The sequence below is a fragment of the Protopterus annectens genome, chromosome 13.part0 (genome assembly GCF_019279795.1).
Source record: "Protopterus annectens isolate FY-2018-M chromosome 13.part0, PAN1.0, whole genome shotgun sequence".
NCBI classification, from domain to species: Eukaryota; Metazoa; Chordata; order Ceratodontiformes; family Protopteridae; genus Protopterus; species Protopterus annectens.
In genome coordinates, this window is record NC_056747.1 from 35,282,252 (window position 1) to 35,302,781 (window position 20,530).

Sequence of the window (20,530 nt, forward strand, 5' to 3'; positions counted from 1 at the left end):
TGGAGAAACACATCATTACCTTTGGCCAAGGTGGAGTTTTGCACAACAAAAGTCATTTACTATAAACTATTCCAATGAAAACCTCTGCACTCTGGCTGTTTAACATAAAGCTAGTCCTGCTGTTTAAAATAAAGCTAGCTGCATCAACATTCTTGCTTCTCAGAAGCTCTACTAAACTTGAATACAAATCAGAAATTCAAAGCACAGTGATATGGATGACAACCCATTCACTGCAAAGTTCTCTTCCACATAAAAAATGACTGCAGGTATTCAAGACAAAGCAAATGCACTACTCTACAATCTTTGTAACCACCAACCCCACAGCAAAAATGGTGTGCTCTCCCAAGCCAAAATGAAAGGTGTGCTGTCTCGAGACAAAATGGAGTAACAGAATAAGTGTAACAGCAAAAGCAGACAATTACCGTGGAAAGCCCGAGCGCACATGCAGGCCATCTACATTCTGACTAATGAGGAACTTCAGAATTCCAACTCTCTCTAGCTCCACTAACGCCATGTGAGTCTTTGAAGGCCTGGCATCCTCAAAGGTGGTGTCAAACTTCGGCACAAGTCCCTGCTCCTCCATTGTCCACACTCCACGCGGGCCCCTATTCAAAAACAGCATAAAACAGTGAAACAAATTAAAGGTAGCACAGCAAAACATAATGCAAATGACAAAGCGGGAAGGGAAGGGGACAGTGTTGCCACAGTTCACATTTCTTCCCTGATGGAGTCACCATATTTACAGCACTAGACAAAGCCCTGAGCTACACATAAACAGCAGCATATCAGCAGCTAGACAGGTTGTGAGGAAAGACCAATATTTTGAAAACCATAAATTATCTTACATGGCATGCATCAAATCATTTCAATATTCATGCAGTGCAAAACTGTAAGCACAGGATTGCAAACAGGAATTATCATACTAATATACACTAATGACCTTAACTACTGGTTTCAAGATGCTAGCACGCAAGACATACAAGGCATTTGTCTGCCATCAAATCCTGAATAATAATGCAGAAATGAAATCACCGGTTGAGCCAACATCCGCACCACATAAGTGAAGGGGAAAAAGACGAACAGGAGCAGAACTCTGTATGGGAGTGAAGAACCAAGCACCCACCTATACTAGTCTTCTGCTGAAGGTGATGCATAACCATTTGCATAACCCACCAGTTAAAAACCCACTCTAAATGCCTAAGGTGGTGCATGATCACCTGCATAAAATCCCCAGTTAAAGACCCTCTCTAGGTGCCCACCTAGAGTCGAGTGCTGAAGATATATGACTGCCTGGATAGCCTACCAGTTAAATAGCCATGCTGCTGGACCACTACATTTCAAGTGACAGCACCTCCTGGGTCCAATGCAAAAGTACAGTTGTGTACACTTACCATAAATGTAGATGTTAAAGTGTATTCACTGTTGCAGTCATTACATTTGGGTAATCTGCTGGCAGGTTGCCCTCAGTCGGCCTGATTAACAAAGTCTTGGGTCCTGCGTCGGTTGCTGTCCCTTCTTCCATGACGTCAAGGGCATAAAAAGTACAGTTGTGTACACTTACCATAAATGTAGATGTTAGAGTGCATTCACTGTTGCAGTCATTACATTTGGGTAATCCTGCTGGCAGGTTGCCCTCAGATGGCCTGAATTCCAAAGTCTTGGGTCCTGCATCGGCTGTCGTCACCCCTTCCCTGACGTCAGGTCATCAGGGGTATAAAAGAAGCAGTCAACGCCATTTCCTTTAGTTTTACTTGCCCCCAGATGTCAGGTGCCCCCTAAAAGGGTAGCCAAATTTATATCTATATATAAAATGACATGCAGCAATATAAACTTTACCTTCATCCACAAACAAATACAAATAGGTTGTATAAATCAGTCAAGGAAAGATAGGTTCCATCAGAAGAAAGGGGGATGGCGGGTGGATAACCTGGACTGCAACAGTGAATACACTCGACCATCTACATTTATGGTAAGTGTACACAACTGTACTATGTTCCTCATGTTTCACTGTTGCAGTCATTACAATTGGGTAGAGTCCCAAAGCTATGGATGGGAGGCTGGAGCTAAACAGCATTAGGAGTGGCTATGAGGCCCTGCAGAACTGCAGTGGCAAAGCCTGCCCTGGATTTAGAGTAGAGTGGCAGATGATAGTGCTTTGTAAAGGTGTGCACTGAACTCCAAGTAGCTGCCTCTAAAATGTCCTTGGTTGGCACTCCCCTGAGAAAGGCTGCTGAAGTGGCTGCAGCTCTAGTTGAATGTGGCCTAATGCCCTTAGGCACTGGCTTGCCATGGTGTAAGTAGCAGAAACGAATGCAGTGGCCTATCCACTTTGAAATAGTCTGCTTTGAGATGGCCTTTCCTTGTGATCCTGCAGCATATACCACTAGTAATTGCTCTGTCTTTCTGAAAACTTTGGTTCTGTCCAAGTAGAATCTAAGCTGTCTGTGTACGTCCAAAGAATGCAGAATTCTCTCCCCCTTGTTCTGTGGATTTGGATAAAAAGTTGGCAGATGAATAGTTTGGTTGAGAGCCACACTGGACACCACTTTAGGCATAAATGTTGGGTCTGTCCTCAGGGAGACCCTGTCTTGGTAAAAAATGATAAAAGGTTCCACAGTCATGAGTGCCTGTAGCTCTGAAACTAGTCTTGCAGAAGTTATTGCTAGGAGCAGAGCTGTTTTCCAAGATAAAAACTTTACATCAGCAGTAGCAGCTGGCTCAAAAGGAGGCAGGGTGAGTTTTTCCAAGACATAGTTGCGGTCCCATGCAGGCATTGGTGATCTCCTTGGAGGCCTTAAGTTTTTGGCTCCTCTGAGGTACTGTTTTAATAAGGGATGAGAAAAGATTGGTGGCTCCGTACTGTAGTGAGCCGAAATAACAGAGGCATGAACTTTAATAGATGAAAAAGATAGGACTTTGTCCAGCATCTCAGTTAAGTATTGCAAAATCTGAGGAATATTTGGCATAGCTATATCAGTTCCTTGTGCCTGGTTCCAAGCATAGAATCTCTTCCATTTTCCAGCATAAGATTTTCTAGTACTAGGCCTTCTGGCCTTCAAAATGACATCCATCACAGCTTTACTGAGAGGTGTGTTTTGTATGACTATATTATCCGCCATGCTGCCAGGTTTAAAGTCCTGAGTTGACTGTGCAGGATCTGATTGTTTTGCTGGGACAGTAGATGAGGTATTTGAGGTAAGGTCCAAGCTGGACATTAAGACAAGTTCTTTAAGATTGGAAACCAGTACTGGCAGGGCCAGTCCGGGGCAATCAGTATCATTTTTGGCTTCTCCTGTTTGATCTTTAGGAGTACCTTGAGGAGGAGAGGCAGTGGGGGAAAGGCATATACTGATAGGTTTTTCCAGCTGAAGGATAGGGCGCCCACTTTCCATGCTTGTCTGTGATAAGTCCTTGTGCAGAATCTGTTTAGTTGGTAGTTGTGAGGGGAGGCAAATAGATCTATGTCCAGGCATCCCCATTTCCTTGTTATCATGCTGAAGACTTGTGTATGCAGCTGCCACTCGTGGGGATCCAGGAGGTTTCTGCTTAGTTCATCTGCTAGAGTATTTTCCTTCCTGGCAGGAATTGCGCCTGCAGATGTACTTGGTAAGTTAATGCTGTGTCCCACAAAGGCATGGCTAATCTGCAAAGGGGGTAAGAATGTGTGCCCCCCTGCTTGTTTATATACCACATGACCGTGGTGTTGTCTGTCTTTATCAGTAGTTGTCCCGGATGAAGTAGATCCTTGAAGACTGTCAGGGCATTCTGAACAGCATCTCTTTTTGAATGATATGTAGATACATTTGGGTTGAGGACCATGTGCCCTGAATGCATCTTCCTGCCATGTGGGCCACCCAGGCATAATCTGATGCATCCGTTGTTAGTGTCTGCCTGGCTGGGGGTAATGTGAATGGCTGTCCCTTGTTTTGGTGACAAGCCTTTGCCCACCATCAAAACTCCTGTTGTAGGAAGGGGATAAGAGTAATCATTGTTTCCAGGCTGTGGCAATGTTGAGTCCAAACACTTTTTAGGTACCACTGAAGTTTCCTCATATGCAGTCTTGCATATGGAATTAGTAGGATGCAAGATGCCATGAAGCCCAAAGCCTGCAGAATTTTTCTTGCAGATAACTGGGCCTTTGTTGCCAACATTTTGAAAAAGGTAGTCAGTTGCCTTTGTTTGTCTGGCGTGAGATAAGCCATCTGGGCAGTTGTATTTAAGCTTGTACACAGGAATATTATCTCTTGAGAGGGTACTAGTTTTGATTTATTTTCGTTGACTGTGTACCCTAGGCATGTTAGAAGTATTTTCACAAACGCCAAATGCTGTAGAAGGATGTCCTTGTTCTCTGCATGAATTAGACAGTCATCCAAGTAAGGATATATCTGTACTCCTCTTGGTCTGCAGAATGCAATTACTGGTGCCAGGCACTTTATAAAGACCCTGGGCGCAGTAGATAAGCCAAAGGGCAGTGCAGAGAATTGGTAATGCATTGAGCCAGCCTTGAATCTGAGGTATCTTCTGCAAAATTGTCTGACTGGGACATGCAGGTATGCCTCTTTCAGGTCTAGAGTCACCAGCCAAGCGTTCTTGCCCAGCATGGGCAGAAGCTGCTGCAAGGTCATCATCTTGAATTTTGGTATATCCAGGAATGTGTTCAGAATAGATAGGTCCAGTATTGGTCTCCAGGTCTTGTCCTTTCTGGGTACCAAGAACAGTCTTTGAGTAAAATCCTTGTCCCTGCTCTTGCTCTGGTACTTGATGAATGGCCATGTCCATGAGGGATGAGACTTATTTTTGTGCCTCTGCCCATTGATTTTTTGGCAGATCTGGCCAGCCGTTTGCCTTTGGCAGGTATGGAAATGAACTTTTACCCTTGTGACACGATATTTAGAACCCACTTGTCCTGAGTTATAATGTGCCAATTTTGAGAAAAAAGTGCTAATTTTCCCCCTAAGGGTACTGCCAGGAGATAAGTGCTTGGTGCAGGCAGGGGGAAGTCATTGGGACTGTTTCCTGTATGGTTGTGATTTGTCTTCCCCAACTTTGGAGGTAGAAGCACCCCATTGTTTTGACCTGTAGGAACCTTGCGCCTGGGATCTGTCTCTAGGGCGTCTGAATCTGCCCCTTTGAGGTCTGTCTGACACAGGAAAGGACCAATTCTTTGTAGGCCAGTGTCTACTAAACCTAGGCAGTTGTACTTGTAAAAAATATTTTACAGTTTGCATGGATTTAGCTTTGTCTTCCATTTTCTTTAACAACTCCTCTGCCTTAACACCAAACAAAGTATCATGCTGTAAAGGTGCATCTAATAATTTAACCTTGACATGATCAGGCAGATTTTGTTCTTTTAACCAAGCATGCCTCCTAATTACAGAACCCGTAACTGCAGCCCAGCAGCAGGCCTCCAAAGAATCAAAACCACATTGCAAAGTACGCTTTCCAACTTGTTCAGCTGCATGCAATAAATCCTGCATTTCCTTGTTTTCTGCACATTCAGAGTTTAATAACATTTTCTGTTTAAGCAATGCCATGACATGTTGCTGATATTTGAGCATATGAAACTGACAGTTTAAGGCCCTTATAGCCAAGGTAGCAGATGTGTAAATCTTTTTTTCCCCATCTATCCAGTGCCCTAGAATCTCAGTCAGAGGGGGAAGGGTTTTTTTGCAGTGGAAGCCTCAACTCCTTTGGACCCTGTGAAATAGTTTCTGGGTCCGCAGCAGGGTTTTTAAAAAGGAATTTATTAGAGTCAGGGACCCTGTAATATCGGTCAGGCTTAACAGGAGCTGGAGGTAAGGAGTCAGGGGTAAGACTAGACTCCGAAAACACATCTACAATATCTAACACAGGTGGAATGGCAAGTGGCCTGTGCTGAGGTAGTAAAAGGAAATCCCTGAGCCTCTCCCAGTGGAAATGCCCCCTCATGGTATGCAAGGTTTCCCCAAAAGAATAGTCCTCTGGAGGAGAAGCTGAAGGTATAGTTTCTTCAGCATCAGAATCCTCATAGGGGGGGGAAGAGAATATTCCTGATCAGAAGAAATAGAAACCTGATCTGAAGATTCATAGTCAGTCTCTTGCCTAGGCCTCTTATCAGGAGGGGGATGGGAACCCCTGATCAAGGTAATTAAGTCTTTGGCCATTTTGAGCATCTGTTTTTTGGGCATAGAGGCCTGTCCATGTGGCTCTTGTGTTTGTTTCTTTGCTTTAGAAGGAGCTTTAGTCTTTGAAGCTGAGGTTGGTTTAATGTAAAGATGTTTAGGTCTGAATACACCCTCAGAAGCCGGTGCCTGCTCAGCGGCTCTGGACCCATATGAAGGAATAGTATCCGAGGCTCCAATGCCTTGAGTTTCTAGTGGCATGGCCGACTCAACGTGGGAGTCGGTAGCGGCCTGCGACTCTAAAGTAGCGGGTGTCAGGGGCTGCGAAAGCACCTCACTGAGAACCGGTGAGGGGCTTAGGAGAAGCTTCGTCGTCGGTTTTGGGCCTCGGTTGTCTCTCTCTCTCTCCTTTTCTTTGCGTTTTTTGTGAACTCCAGTAGTTGGATGGCTATCCGACGACATTTCTGGATAATAAAACTGGTGTCCAAAATAGTTTAAAGCAAAATCATACCGACGCTTAATAGTGCATTGGTTAAATCTAGCACAAAACCAACAACCAGCAAAGTTGTGATCAGGGCCTATGAAAGGAATACAGTAAGAATGAAAGTCCTTATGAGGTATTTGCTTTCCACAAGAAATACAATTAACTTTTTCTGACATCGGTCTGGAGCAAGAAAAAAGTTTCCCCAATGGGGTACTTAGCTTTATTGAAGACTCTGGATCTGAAAGTCTAACACAAAAATCTCAGGAGTCGGCCGACCGGCACTTGCGAACTGCTTCTGCTTCGGGCACCGCGTGGCAAGAAAGACTAAAGAAAATGGCGTCGGCCGCATCTTTTATACCCCTGACGACCTGACATCAGGGAAGGGGCTGACGCAGGACCCAGGACTTTGGAATTCAGGCCGACTGATGGCAACCTGCCAGCAGGATTACCCAAATGTAATGACTGCAACAGTGAAACACGAAGAACATTGGAGTACTCTGCATCAGAATCCTCATAGGCAGATAAGAGCAAATCCTGGTAATCAGAAGAAACAAAAATTTCAGAATCCTGATCAGAAGAATCAGAAGGAAAATCAGTTCTAGGTCTCTTAAAGGCTGGCTTCCCCTAATTAAAGTAATAAAGTCTTCAGCTATTCTTATTTGTTTTTTAGGCATATGGGCCTGACCATGTGGTTTGGACGTCTGTTTTCTAGGCATGAGTCGAGTTTTAGGCCTTAAAGAAGAAGATGGCGTCGGTTTGAAATGCAAGTCAGTAGGCCTGAATACACCCTCAGAAGCTGGTGCCTACACAGCAGCTACGGACCCATCCAAGGTAGAGACATCCGCAGGTTCCATGGTCGAAGAAGCATCTCGCGGCATACCGGACTCTCAATGGGTCTTAGTAGAGGCCTGCAAGTCTGAAATAGCAGGTATCAGGGGCTGCGAAAGCACCTCACCGAGTACCGGCGAACTGAAGCATCGTCGGCAGCTTTGGACCTATGCGGGTCTGTCTCTGTCTTTACGTTTGTTCGGAATGTCGGTAGTCGGATGGTTTACCTAAGCTATTTCTGGATAATTAAACAGAGTACCGAAATAGTTTGATGCACAAATGAACAGACGACGAATAGTTTGAGGATTGAATAAGGCACTAAACCGACAGCGAGGGATGTTGTGGTCTGGGCCCAAGCAAGGAATGCAGTACGAATTAAAATCTTTATGAGGTATTTGCTTTCCACAGGTAATACAATTGTTAACCTTTACAGACATCGGTTTAGAGCAAGAAAAAGGATCCCCAATGGGGTACTTAGCTTTTTTGAAGACTTCAGTTCTGAAACTCGAAAACGAAAATTTCAGGAGTCGGCCGACTGGCATTTGCGAACTGCTTCTGCTTTGGGCACAGTGCGGCAAGAAAGACTTATGTAATGGCGTCGGCTGCATGTTTTATACCCCTGACAACCTGACGTCATGAAAGAAGAGACAGCATCTGAAGCAGGACCCAAGACTTTTGATATTCAGGCCGGCTGAGGGCTACCTGCAGGCAGATAACCCAAATGTAATGACTCAACAGTGAAACACGAAAAACATCATAAATGTTTTCACTTACTCCTCCCTTTGAAAGGGAAAGATTACATGAACTACTACAGCAGAAAGCCTGCCATCTTTGGCAACTGTTAAAATTGGAGAAAACACAGTTAGTTTTAGGGCCTGGAGATCTGGTAGACGTAATTGCACAGGTGACTGAAGAGATATAGGATGGGATGCAGAACCAATGGTGGGGGCAGAAGAGGAGCCCAAAGAAAAGGGAATCATACCTGCCAAAGCCAGAAGGGGGCAGTAAGGAGTACCCTGGTCTTGAATTCCATGGCTTTCTGATTAAAATTGGTGTTGAGCAGAGCATTTGTGGAAAGATGTAAAGATCTGGGGGCCAAGAATGGGACTAGAGCATCTCTCTGTGACTGTCCCTGTGGAGGATGAGGGCAAAGTAAGTGCTGCATTTGTAGTTGAGGTATGAAGCAAAAACACTGCAGCAAGGTTGGCCCCAGTGGATGAAAATCTCTGTTGCCACTGCTCTATTGAGAGACCACTCATGAGGCAAGCAGCCATTGTAAAATTCTCATGTGAAATCTTGCTAAGGGGACCAGAGTTACAGCTGCCACCATGGATCCTAGGGCCTATAGAATCAAGAGTGCAGTTACTTTTTTTGCCGTTGACTTATCTTCATGACTTTTGATCTGATTTTCTGCAGTCTCAGTGGGTGAAGACAGGCTATTGTTATCTTTGTGTTCAGGACAGCTCCTATGAACTCTAAGGTCTGACTTGGTTTGAGGTGAGATTTTTTTTGTAGTTTATGGTTATCCCCAGATAGGAACATGTCTGGAGAACCTGCTCTCTTGCCTCTAACCAATGTCTGATCCGAGAGGTAGTCAGCCAGTCATCTAAGCAGGGAAACACCTCCCAGCAGTCTGAAGTGAGTCGCTACTACTGCCATGTACTTGGTGAACATCCTGAGGGCTATAGTGTAACCAAAAGGCAGAACTCTGTATCGATAGAGACGGGCTCCCAGCTGGAAATGGAGAAACCTTCTGGATCACCTGTCCATCTTTATATGGTAGTACGCATTCCGAAGATCTACTGATCTTCCCCCTGACTGGAGGTTGGAAGGGTGGCCTAATGGTTAAGGTGTTTGCCTTACAAACAGAAGGTGCAGGGTTTGAGTCTCACAAGGGATAACTGGCTAGGCTTAAAATGGCTCGCAAGAGCAGTTAGCTTAGTACTAACCTATGAACAACCAGTCTTCCTGTTCCAAAAATGGAAGACTGGACTGAACTGTGACAATCCGGAACTTTGTTAGCCAAACTGACTTGTTCAAAACACTGACATCTAAAATTGGTTTCCAACCCCACCCCACCCCAGTCTTTTTTGACACTAAAGAAAAGAAGTTATGTACCTACCATAACGTTTCCATGTTAGTTGTCGTCATCTCACCTTCTTTCTTGCTGGTTGGGATCGGAGCAGAGACTTGGCCATCTTCTATAGCTCGAGAAATGTTTACTGGCTCGAGGCTACCCCTTATCCCATGATGTCTAGCGCTAGCTACCCAGATCTTGTTTCTAATAGCTAACCCCAGACATAGCCAGAGAATCAACCTGTCCAAACAAAGAGGTTGAGCATACCTGTCATACCTTCTAAGTCAGTAGAGGGAACAAACCAGAGAACACTCAGCCAGTGAAACCAAAACTCCTCTCGATCCAATAGGACAGGGGGACGGAGGTGGGGCATAAGAAAGAAGGTGAGATGAAGACAACTAACATGGAACATTATGGTAGGTACATAACGTCTTTATGTTAAGTTGTCTATCTCACCTTCGTTCTTGCTGGTTGGGACAGCGTCCCAAGCACCTACAATCCTGGCCAGCTCATTGGAGCAGACTCTTCAGAACAGTGGAACCAAAGTAAGCTCTGCTCCTGGAGACCATATCTAGCTTGTAATGAGAAATAAAGGTATGAGGATTTGCCCACGTAGCAGCTGCACAGATAGAATCCACGGGCAACCTAGATTGGAAGGCTACAGAGGTGGCCAAAGCCCTAGTAGAATGACCTTTTGGTTTGATAGGCAACTCTTTGTTTCTCAATTGATAAATGAAAGTAATACTGTGAGACAACCACCTGGATAAGGTCACTTTGGAAATGGGGAGACCTTGTTTGCCTAGGGCATAGGAAAGGAATAGTTGGTCCGACTTCCTTATATCCTTAGTCCTATGCAAGTAAAAACGCAATTGTCTATGAACGTCCAATTGGTGTAACTTGTATTCTGCCTTGTTGGTGTGGTTAAGGAAACACAGGAAGGTCTATAGATTGGTTTAAATTGTTTTCTGAGCAGACTTCGGAAGGAACGAGGGATTAGTCCTCAGAGCAACCCTGTCCTTATGAAAAACCAAGTATGGAGTACGAACACATAGTGCCTGACTGAAGTAATAGCTACCAGAAAAAGTGTTTTCCAAGATAGAAACTTAATGGAGCAGGATGCTGCAGGTTCAAAGGGGGGCATAATTAAGGAGGTTAGTACCAAATTAGGGTCCCAAGGAGGAGGGGGATCTCTCAATGGAGGTCTAAGGAGAGTAGTCCCTCTTAAAAATGCTTTACAGAGCTTATGAGACATAATGTTTGAATTACACAACCCAACATGAAAGTTGGAAATGGCCACCAATTGAACCCTGATTGTAGCAGAAGCGGACCCAGAATGAAAAAGTTGTGCTAGTAAATCCAAAATTTTGTGCACTGGGGCTGAAAAAGGATCTACGTTTCTAGCCTTTGCCCAGTAAGAAAAACATTTCCATTTGCTAGCATAAGTCTTTCTAGTTGTGGACTTGTGAAAGGAGACAATAATCTCACGCACGGCCGGGGAAATGCTGGTAAGACTGGCTAAGGTTGGAAGTGGAGCAACCAAGCTGTGAGCGGGAGTGTTTGGAGGGATTGATGCAGCCCGCCTGATTGATGAATCAGTAGGTCTGGAATCGGATCCAGAGTCCAGGGCTGATCGAGAAGGTAATGGTGCAGGAACGGAAACCATATCTGTCGAGGCCAGAAGGGGGCAATGAGGATAATTTTGCAACCCAACAGTATTGCTTTCTGTATGAGTTTCGGTATCAGGGGAAATGGAGGGAAGGCATAAAAAAGTCCCAGAGGCCAATCGTGGACTAGAGCGTCTCTGGGTGTGTGAACTGGAAGTGGAAGAAGAGAGAAGTAGTTGCTGCATTTGTTGTTGAAGGGGGTGGCAAAAAAATTGCAGCAAGGCTGTTCCCATTTGCAGAAGATCAGATCCGCAACTACCTGATTCAGAGACCACTCATGAGGCATGAGAATAGCTCTGCTGAGCCTGTCCGCTATGACTTTGGACCTCCCAGGGATGTGCGTTGCAATCAGAAATCGTTGGGAAGAAATCGTCCACTGCCAGAGTCTGAGTTCTTCTCAACATAGGGGGTAGGACTTGGTTCCAACCTGCTTGCTGATGTACCAGACCACTGACATGTTGTCCGTTTGAATTGCAATGGTCCCAGAAGGGAGAGAGTCCTGAAGAGCTTGCAACGCTAGGAGCACGGCTCTCATTTCTAGGACGTTTATATGCAGGTGGTACTCATGAGGCTGCCAAGTGCCTTGGACTGTCCTGCCCTGATAATGCCCCTCCCACCCTATCAGGGAGGCATCTGTGGTCACCGTGGCAACTGGAGGGAGCTGAATGAAGGGTCTGCCCTGAGTCACCAGTGGGGAGACCATCCACCAGGAAAGGTGCCTTTTGCATGCTTCTGTAATCATAATCATGTGAGACATGAGCAGCTGTTGGAAAGACCACTGTGTTGGAAAGACCACTGTGTGAACAGAAGCCACTGATGGATCCTCATGTGAAAGCGGGCCAGTGGGATTAGAAGAATTGCCGCTGCCATGGAACCCAGAGTTTGAAGGATGAACCTGACTTTGATCCTTTTGCTGTGCATTAGAATTTGTACTTGCTGGCGAATTGTAGACACCCTTTCTGACGGTAGCCTTGCGGACATGTTCCTTGTGTCCAAGTCTGCTCCTATATAGATGATAGATTGACAGGGCAACAAGGCAGATTTTTCGAAATTTATTATAATGCCTAGCTGGGAGCAGATTGTGATAGTGTAGTCCCTGGCTTGCAGAAGTTGATGCCTGGTAGTAGCAGTGAGGAGCCAGTCGTCTAGATATGGAAACACCTGGAATCCTTGACGTCTCAGGTGAGCCATGACCATTGCCATACATTTGGTGAACACCCTGGGGACTGTGGTGAGACCAAAGGGCAGAGCTCTGAACTGGTAATGACTGGCTCCCAGCCGGAAGCGAAGGAATCTCCTGGAGCGCCTGTCCATTTTGATGTGATAGTATGCATCCTGAAGATCTATGGAGAACATCCAATTGTCCTGACCCAGAAAGGGTAGAATGGACTGTAGCGTGACCATCCGATACTTTGTTCTTTGAACAGACTTGTTTAGTCTGCTGAGATCCAGAATCGGTCTCCAGTCCCCTGTCTTTTTTGGTACCAAAAAAAACCTTGAGTAAGTTCCGGATCCATGTTGGTCTCCCGGGACTTCCCGGATGACTTTTTTTCTAGCAGTCTTGAAACTTCTATGACTGCTTGGTCCCACAGATTGGGTGGAACATCTGGAAGGGATTTGCTCGATGGCAAGGGGGGTTGAGAGATGGGAATTTTGTAACCTACGGATATAATTGACCGTACCCATTTGTCTTGCATTAAATTTTGCCAGGCTTTTGGGTACAGTGAAAGTCTTCCATCGACTGCCTCCAGAGGCGGGCAGCCAGACAACCCTTCAGGGATGCTGAAAGGGCTTCTCAGAGAAGGATTCTCTGTTGCCCTGGTAATGCAGACCCCTCTGCCACGAGGGCGGCGTCTATTGTTATTTCCCCCTCTGCCCCTGGAGGAAAAATCGATACGTGTGCCAGGCGAGGCTCCCTTGGATTTTCGGAACCACATTTTACCACTCTTCCGACCCTTGGGGTATGGTCTGGAAGGAGTGGAAAAACGGACTCCCACGGCAGAGAGAGTCTTGCCTTCTTGCTCACAACTAGTCAAAGTGTCTTTCACCTGTGGTCCAAAAAGAAAGGAACCATCAAAGGGGGTGTTGGTGAATGACGCTCTAAAGGGTTCTGCAAAGTTACACAGCCGCATCCATGCATGTCTCCTAAGGGCCACGCCCATACCTGCAGCTCTACTCGCACCATCGGCTGCATAGGAAATGAGCCTCATGGAGGAGTTGACTACAGAATTAAGGGTCACCAGCTGGGAAGCCACTTTAGCTTGAGCCCCTCAGCTGATGGATCTTGAAGGGTATCTCTGAGCTCTTTAAGGAGATCCCTCTGAAGCCGGGTAAAATGGCATAAGTAGTTCAGTGACCTCATAGAAAAGGTCGCTGAAGCAAACATTCGCTTCCTGTATCTGTCCATGGTCCTAGACTCCTTGTTAGGAGGATGGACAGACAAAGAGGTTTCCGCTAACTCTTTTTTGGTGGCTGCTGCTACCACCATGGCATCAACAGGAACACCTTTAGTAAGGAACTGCTTATCATGGGGTGCTGTGATGAACTTGCCAGGTCTCCTCGGAGTTGGTTCCACTGTATCCGGGTACTGACCAAGCCTTTCGAGCTACCACAGACATAAGTGGATCGAAAGGCAGAGAAACCCAGGAGGTGGAAGGTCGGGAACCGAACGCATCCAGGAATACAGACTCATCCTCGGTAGGGGCTAGGGGATTCCAGTTCCCCCTCAGCTTAAGCATTTTGAGGATGTCCGAAAAGGAAACATCTTCAGAGGGGGATTTCGGGGACCCTTCCGAATCATCTAAGTTTGTATCAGAAGTGACAGACTCAGGGGAGTCAATGTGCTTCCTCTTGAGAAAGCTCCGGTTCCGAGGAAATCGGAATCTTTCTCCGCACCAAGGGAGATGGCTCCGAGGCCGATGTAGGAGCCGAGCTCACCTGCACCGAAGCTCCGAGAGGGAGAACAGGGTCGGACAAGAGTCCGATGCCACTAGCCCCTTTGGAGCCAATGAAGGAGCCCCGGCGCCCAGATCCCTCGATGGACAGCACCATCGAGGGAATCAGAGCAGAAGACGGAACCGAAGGAGATAAAGTTATCGGAGCAGACGGTTCCACTACTTGAACCCCAACGAACTCCGGCTCCAAGCTCAATGGATTCGGAGGAGGAACAATCGATAGAAGTGGATGGAGCAGACACCTGTTGAGGAAGGCTGGACAACATCCTGGCAAGTGCCTGCGACTTTAGCAACCTACTGACCACTCTCTCCACGTCGTGATCAGAGAGCCTAAAAGATCGAGAGGAGTGAGATGATCTGTGACTGTGCTCACTTTGCAACAGGGGAGACAGAGGAGCCGAATGTATCAATTCCAGAGAAGGGGACCTCAGCCTCTTGTGGCTCCGCGAAGGCTCCGAAGTTTCTGATGGAGCCGACGGAGAGATAAATATTGGTTCCAGCCAGAACCGAAGTAGCAGGTAGAGTTTTAACCAATGACGGCTTCGAACATGGAGCCGATGATTTGGTAGTTTTAGGGGATTCCACAGGCTGAGTCTTGGCCGGTGAATCCTGGGGCTTTAAAAAGCCCCTAAGAATAAGCTTATTCTTACGCTCCTGCAGAACTCTTGGACTAAACGCATGGCAGATAGAACAAGAGTCCTGCAGGTGCACAGCGCCTAAACAACAGACGCAAGAAGTGTGCCCATCTGTCAGAGACATTTTCTGACAGCATGAGTCACATTTCTTGAACCCATACACCTTGGATTCTTTGGACATCCTGTAACAAAAAATACAACAATAGCTAGCCAATCAAAATACAGTCTACAGAAAAAGACACAGTACACTACAGACTAAAGCTAAAGTTTTTTTTTTTTTTTTTTGATAGGAAAGCCTCTAACTCAAACAGCTAGCCTATAAAGAAGGTAGAAGGAAAGCCCCTAACTTAAACGGCTAACTAACCTGCCAAAAAAGGAATAAGGAGGGAGAGAACTCTCTAAATTAAACGAGTTCTAAAGGGAAGGGAAGGAAGCTACAAATATACACTAGCTAACACAACAAATATAAGACAAAATACTAACAAAACCCCTAGGAAAAAAGACTATTTCTAGTAAGAAGGTTCTATAAAGAAACTTTATATGAGCCTGAGCCAGAAAAACGACACCTCGCAGCAGAAGTGGCAAATGAGATCTGGGTAGCTAGCGCTAGGCATCATGGGATAAGGGGTATCCTCAAGCCAGTAAACAGCTCTCGAGCTGTAGAAGATGGCTGAGTCGGAGCCGATCCTCGGCTCCGATCCCAACCAGCAAGAACGAAGGTGAGATAGACAATTTAACATTAATCTTTAAGTTCCAGATTTTCTCTGGTCTGGTGGGACTTCCTGAATGACTCTTTGTAGCAGTTCTCGAATTTGTAGTACTGCTTCTTCCCAATGACCAGGTGGGACATTCTTTTGCAAATGGCGGGGGATGGAAAGGGAAAATGTTATAACCTCTGGAAATTATCCTCCACACCCAGGTATCTGACATTATTTCTAGCCAGGCTCCCTTGTGCAGGGATAGTTGACCCCCGACTGCCTCCAGAAGAAAACAATCAGGACTCCTTTTAGGAGTATAGAAAGGGTCTGCCAAAGAATCTCTGTACCCTTGGTTCTGTAGGCCTCCTCTGCCGCGAGAGCTGCATCTTCCATTGAAGTTCCCCCTCTACCTCTAGGGGAACCATTTCCATGTGCGTCTTGAAAAAGACCCTTGGGACATTTTGAATCACATCTTTCCACTACTTTGCGGAGTCCCTGAAAAGGATTGTTGAGGAGTGGAAAAACATACACCCACGGCAGACAGGGTCTTTCCATCTTTCTCACTCCTGGACACAGTTTAGGGCCAAAAAATGACATACCATCAAAGGGAGCATTAACAAAGACTTGACGGGCTCTGCAAGATCACATAAATGCATCCACACGTCTCCTGATGGCAACGCCTGATCCCGCTGCTCTTGTTATCCCTTTGGCTGCATGAGAAATGAGCCTCATGGACAAGTTGGATATGGATGGTAGGTTAGCCAACTGAGAGGCAACAGACTCCTGACCCTCTTCAGAGATGGATCCTAAAAGGGTATCTGAAAGTTCCTTAATTACATCTCATTGCAGTCTGGTGAAATGTACCAAGAAATTAAAGGACTGTAACACAAAGGTCACTGAAGCATAAACCTGCTTCCCAAACCTATCCATTGCCTTAGACTCCTTGCTAGGTGAATGGATAGAGGGAACTTTCTTCAGCTAGTTGCTTTTTTTGTTGCTGCCACTACGACCATGGCATCAATAGGCAAACCTTTTGACCAGAAATGGTTTATAGTCCAGGACAGTCCAGGACCTTCCATGGCAACTTAGAGATCAACCCAATGAGCTAATCAGGCGGAGTTACTCAAGTAGTAGATGGGTGGGTAGCAAAAGTCTGCAGGTACACTGAGTCCTCATATGAAGATTATGGGACTTCCAATCACCTCTGTTTAAAGATTTCTAGGTTGTCTCCAAAAGAGACATCAGGAGGGGATCTTGGGGATCTTTCACCCTCATCGAAGTCCATGTCTTCTGTGACGGATTCCCTGGAGTAATCTAAGTGCTTCCTCTTGCACACCTTCTTAGAAACTTCCTCAGTAAGATGATATGGGGAAGTATCAGAAGAGGAGGGTATTCCCTTCTGGAACGTCTGAGGTTTTGGTAATTGCTGTCCTTGTGGAGACGAGTGTTGAGACTCTGAACTTAGGTGCGACAGGGATGCATGTGAAGAGTAAGAAGGGGCCAAATGACTGACTGCTTCAGTCACAGTCCTCTCCATACCCTGGAAAGCTGATCCACCCAGAAAAGGAAAGGACTCTGGATCCAAAAGGGTAGGTCTGGGAATTCCTGCTCTAAAGAAATTCTTCTCAAAGCAGAAGCCAGAGCTGAGCTGATCCATGCTGAAGCCCAAGGTGCAGAGAAGGCTCCAAAAACATAGCAATGGACTCAAGATCCTCAGGACCAACAGAACAGATAGCCCAGAGAGGTCTTCGGTTCCGAATGAACTGAAGAGCTCCAAGCAATAACTGATTCCGAAGATAAAGACCTCTTCAGTTCCAATGCAGATGGCACCGGGCAGCTCATAACCATATTCTCCAACACTTCCAGTAAAGTTAGAGGAGGAAGTAAAGGAAGAGCAGCTGATGAATGGAGTTGTTGCACGTTGGGGGAGTAACTGAGGTGGATACAGTCATACCTTGCAACTAAAAGGAATTTTCTCACCAGTCTTGTCCACATCATCTTTGGTTAGGCTTTTAAAGGAACAGACTGACATCAAAGAAGGTGATTTCGGTCTTTCCAAGAATGGTGAAGGAAGTCTCTCTGGAAAGGAATCAATGAAATAACGTTCTTGGAAGAAAAATTTGTCGAATCCTGTAACTGTGGTGTCATATCTGAGGATCTCTGCACCGACGTTTGTCCTTGACCGGAAATTTTAGGAACCTAAGAGGTGACTGGTTCCGATAGCTGGTTTATCTTGATTCTTGATTCCAATGAAACACTCTGAGACAAAGTGTGCGTCTTTTTCAGGCCTACTCCAAAGGGAAGATGGAACCAACATTTAAAATATACTAAAGTGTAGGGAAAGGGAAATAATAAGAATAGTATTTAGAGTACTGACACTGACATGTAGGGAAAGGGAAATAATAAGAATAGTATTTAAAGTACTGACAAGTGTAGGGAAAGGGAAATAATAAGAACAGTATTTAGAGTACGGACACTGACGTGTAGGGAAAGGGAAATAATAAGAATAGTATTTACAGTACTGACACTGACATGTAGGGAAAGGGAAATAATAAGAATAGTATTTACAGTACTGACACAAGTGTAGGGAAAGGGAAATAATAAGAATAGTATTTACAGTACTGACAAGTGTAGGGAAAGGGAAATAATAAGAACAGTATTTACAGTACTGACAAGTGTAGGGAAAGGGAAATAATAAGAATAGTATTTACAGTACTGACAAGTGTAGGGAAAGGGAAATAATAAGAATAGTATTTACAGTACTGACACTGACGTGTAGGGAAAGGGAAATAATAATAGTATTTAGAGAACGGAAACTCAAGTGTAGGGAAACGGAAATGATAAGAACAGTATTTACAGTACTGACAAGTGTAGGGAAAGGGAAATAATAAGAATAGTATTTACAGTACTGACACTGACGTGTATGGAAAGAAAAATAAGAAACTATTTACAGTACTGACACAAGTGTAGGGAAAGGTAAATAATTATAGTATTTACAGTACTGACACTGACGTGTAGGGAAAGGGAAATAATAAGAACAGTATTTAGAGTACGGACACTGACGTGTAGGAAAAGGGAAATAATAAGAATAGTATTTACAGTACTGACACAAGGGTAGGGAAAGGGAAATAATAAGAATAGTATTTACAGTACTGACACTGACGTGTAGGGAAAGGGAAATAATAAGAACAGTATTTACAGTACTGACACAAGTGTAGGGAAAGGGAAATAATAAGAATAGTATTTACAGTACTGACACTGACGTGTAGGGAAAGGGAAATAAGAATAGTATTTAGAGTACTGACACAAGTGTAGGGAAAGGGAAATAATAAGAATAGTATTTACAGTACTGACACAAGTGTAGGGAAAGGGAAATAATAATAATAGTATTTACAGTACTGACATGTGTAGGGAAAGGGAAATAATAAGAATAGTATTTACAGTACTGACAAGTGTAGGGAAAGGGAAATAATAAGAATAGTATTTACAGTACTGACACAAGTGTAGGGAAAGGGAAATAATAAGAATAGTATTTACAGTACTGACACAAGTGTAGGGAAAGGGAAATAATAAGAATAGTATTTACAGTACTGACACTGACGTGTAGGAAAAGGGAAATAATAAGAATAGTATTTACAGTACTGACAAGTGTAAGGAAAGGGAAATAATAAGAATAGTATTTACAGTACTGACAAGTGTAGGGAAAGGGAAATAATAAGAATAGTATTTACAGTACTGACACTGACGTGTAGGGAAAGGGAAATAATAAGAATAGTATTTACAGTACTGACACAAGTGTAGGGAAAGGGAAATAATAAGAATAGTATTTACAGTACTGACAAGTGTAAGGAAAGGGAAATAATAAGAATAGCATTTACAGTACTGACACAAGTGTAGGGAAAGGGAAATTATAAGAATAGTATTTACAGTACTGACACTGATGTGTAGGAAAAGGGAAATAATAAGAATAGTATTTACAGTACTGACACTGACGTGTAGGGAAAGGGAAATAAGAATAGTATTTACAGTACTGACATTGACGTGTAGGAAAAGGGAAATAATAAGAACAGTATTTACAGTACTGACAAGTGTAGGGAAAGGGAAATAATAAGAATAGTATTTAGAGTACTGACACAAGTGTAGGGAAAGGGAAATAATAAGAATAGTATTTACAGTACTGACATTGATGTGTAGGAAAAGGGAAATAATAACAACAGTATTTACAGTACTGACAAGTGTAGGGAAAGGGAAATAATAAGAATAGTATTTACAGTACTGACATTGACATGTAGGAAAAGGGAAATAAGAACAGTATTTACAGTACTGACACAAGTGTAGGGAAAGGGAAATAATAAGAATAGTATTTACAGTACTGACAAGTGTAGGGAAAGGGAAATAATAAGAATAGTATTTACAGTACTGACACAAGTGTAGGGAAAGGGAAATAAGAATAGTATTTACAGTACTGACACAAGTGTAGGAAAAGGGAAATAAGAACAGTATTTACAGTACTGACACAAGTGTAGGGAAAGGGAAATAATAAGAATAGTATTTACAGTACTGACAAGTGTAGGGAAAGGGAAATAATAAGAATAGTATTTACAGTACTGACACAAGTGTAGGGAAAGGGAAATAAGAATAGTATTTACAGTACTGACACAAGTGTAGGGAAAGGAAATAATAAGAATAGTATTTACAGTACTGACAAGTGTAGGGAAAGGGAAATAATAAGAATAGTATTTACAGTACTGACACAAGTGTAGGGAAAGGGAAATAATAAGAATAGTATTTACAGTACTGACACAAGTGTAGGGAAAGGGAAATAATAAGAATAGTATTTACAGTACTGACACAAGTGTAGGGAAAGGGAAATAATAAGAATAGTATTTACAGTACTGACAAGTGTAGGGAAAGGGAAATAATAAGAATAGTATTTACAGTACTGACACAAGTGTAGGGAAAGGGAAATAATAAGAATAGTATTTACAGTACTGACAAGTGTAGGGAAAGGGAAATAATAAGAATAGTATTTACAGTACTGACATTGACATGTAGGAAAAGGGAAATAATAAGAATAGTATTTACAGTA

The 20,530-nt window shown here is 44.1% G+C and overlaps 1 protein-coding gene across 1 annotated transcript in view; it reads right to left on the reverse strand.

Annotated features, from left to right (window-relative positions):
* The window catches only part of SIRT6 (sirtuin 6), a 1,110,223-nt gene that overhangs the window by 994,298 nt on the left and 95,395 nt on the right, over nt 1–20,530 (reverse strand). The window contains exon 3 of the mRNA XM_044090601.1: nt 423–605. Within this exon, the coding sequence (XP_043946536.1) occupies nt 423–605 (183 nt within the window). The remainder of the gene's footprint in view (nt 1–422; nt 606–20,530) is intronic.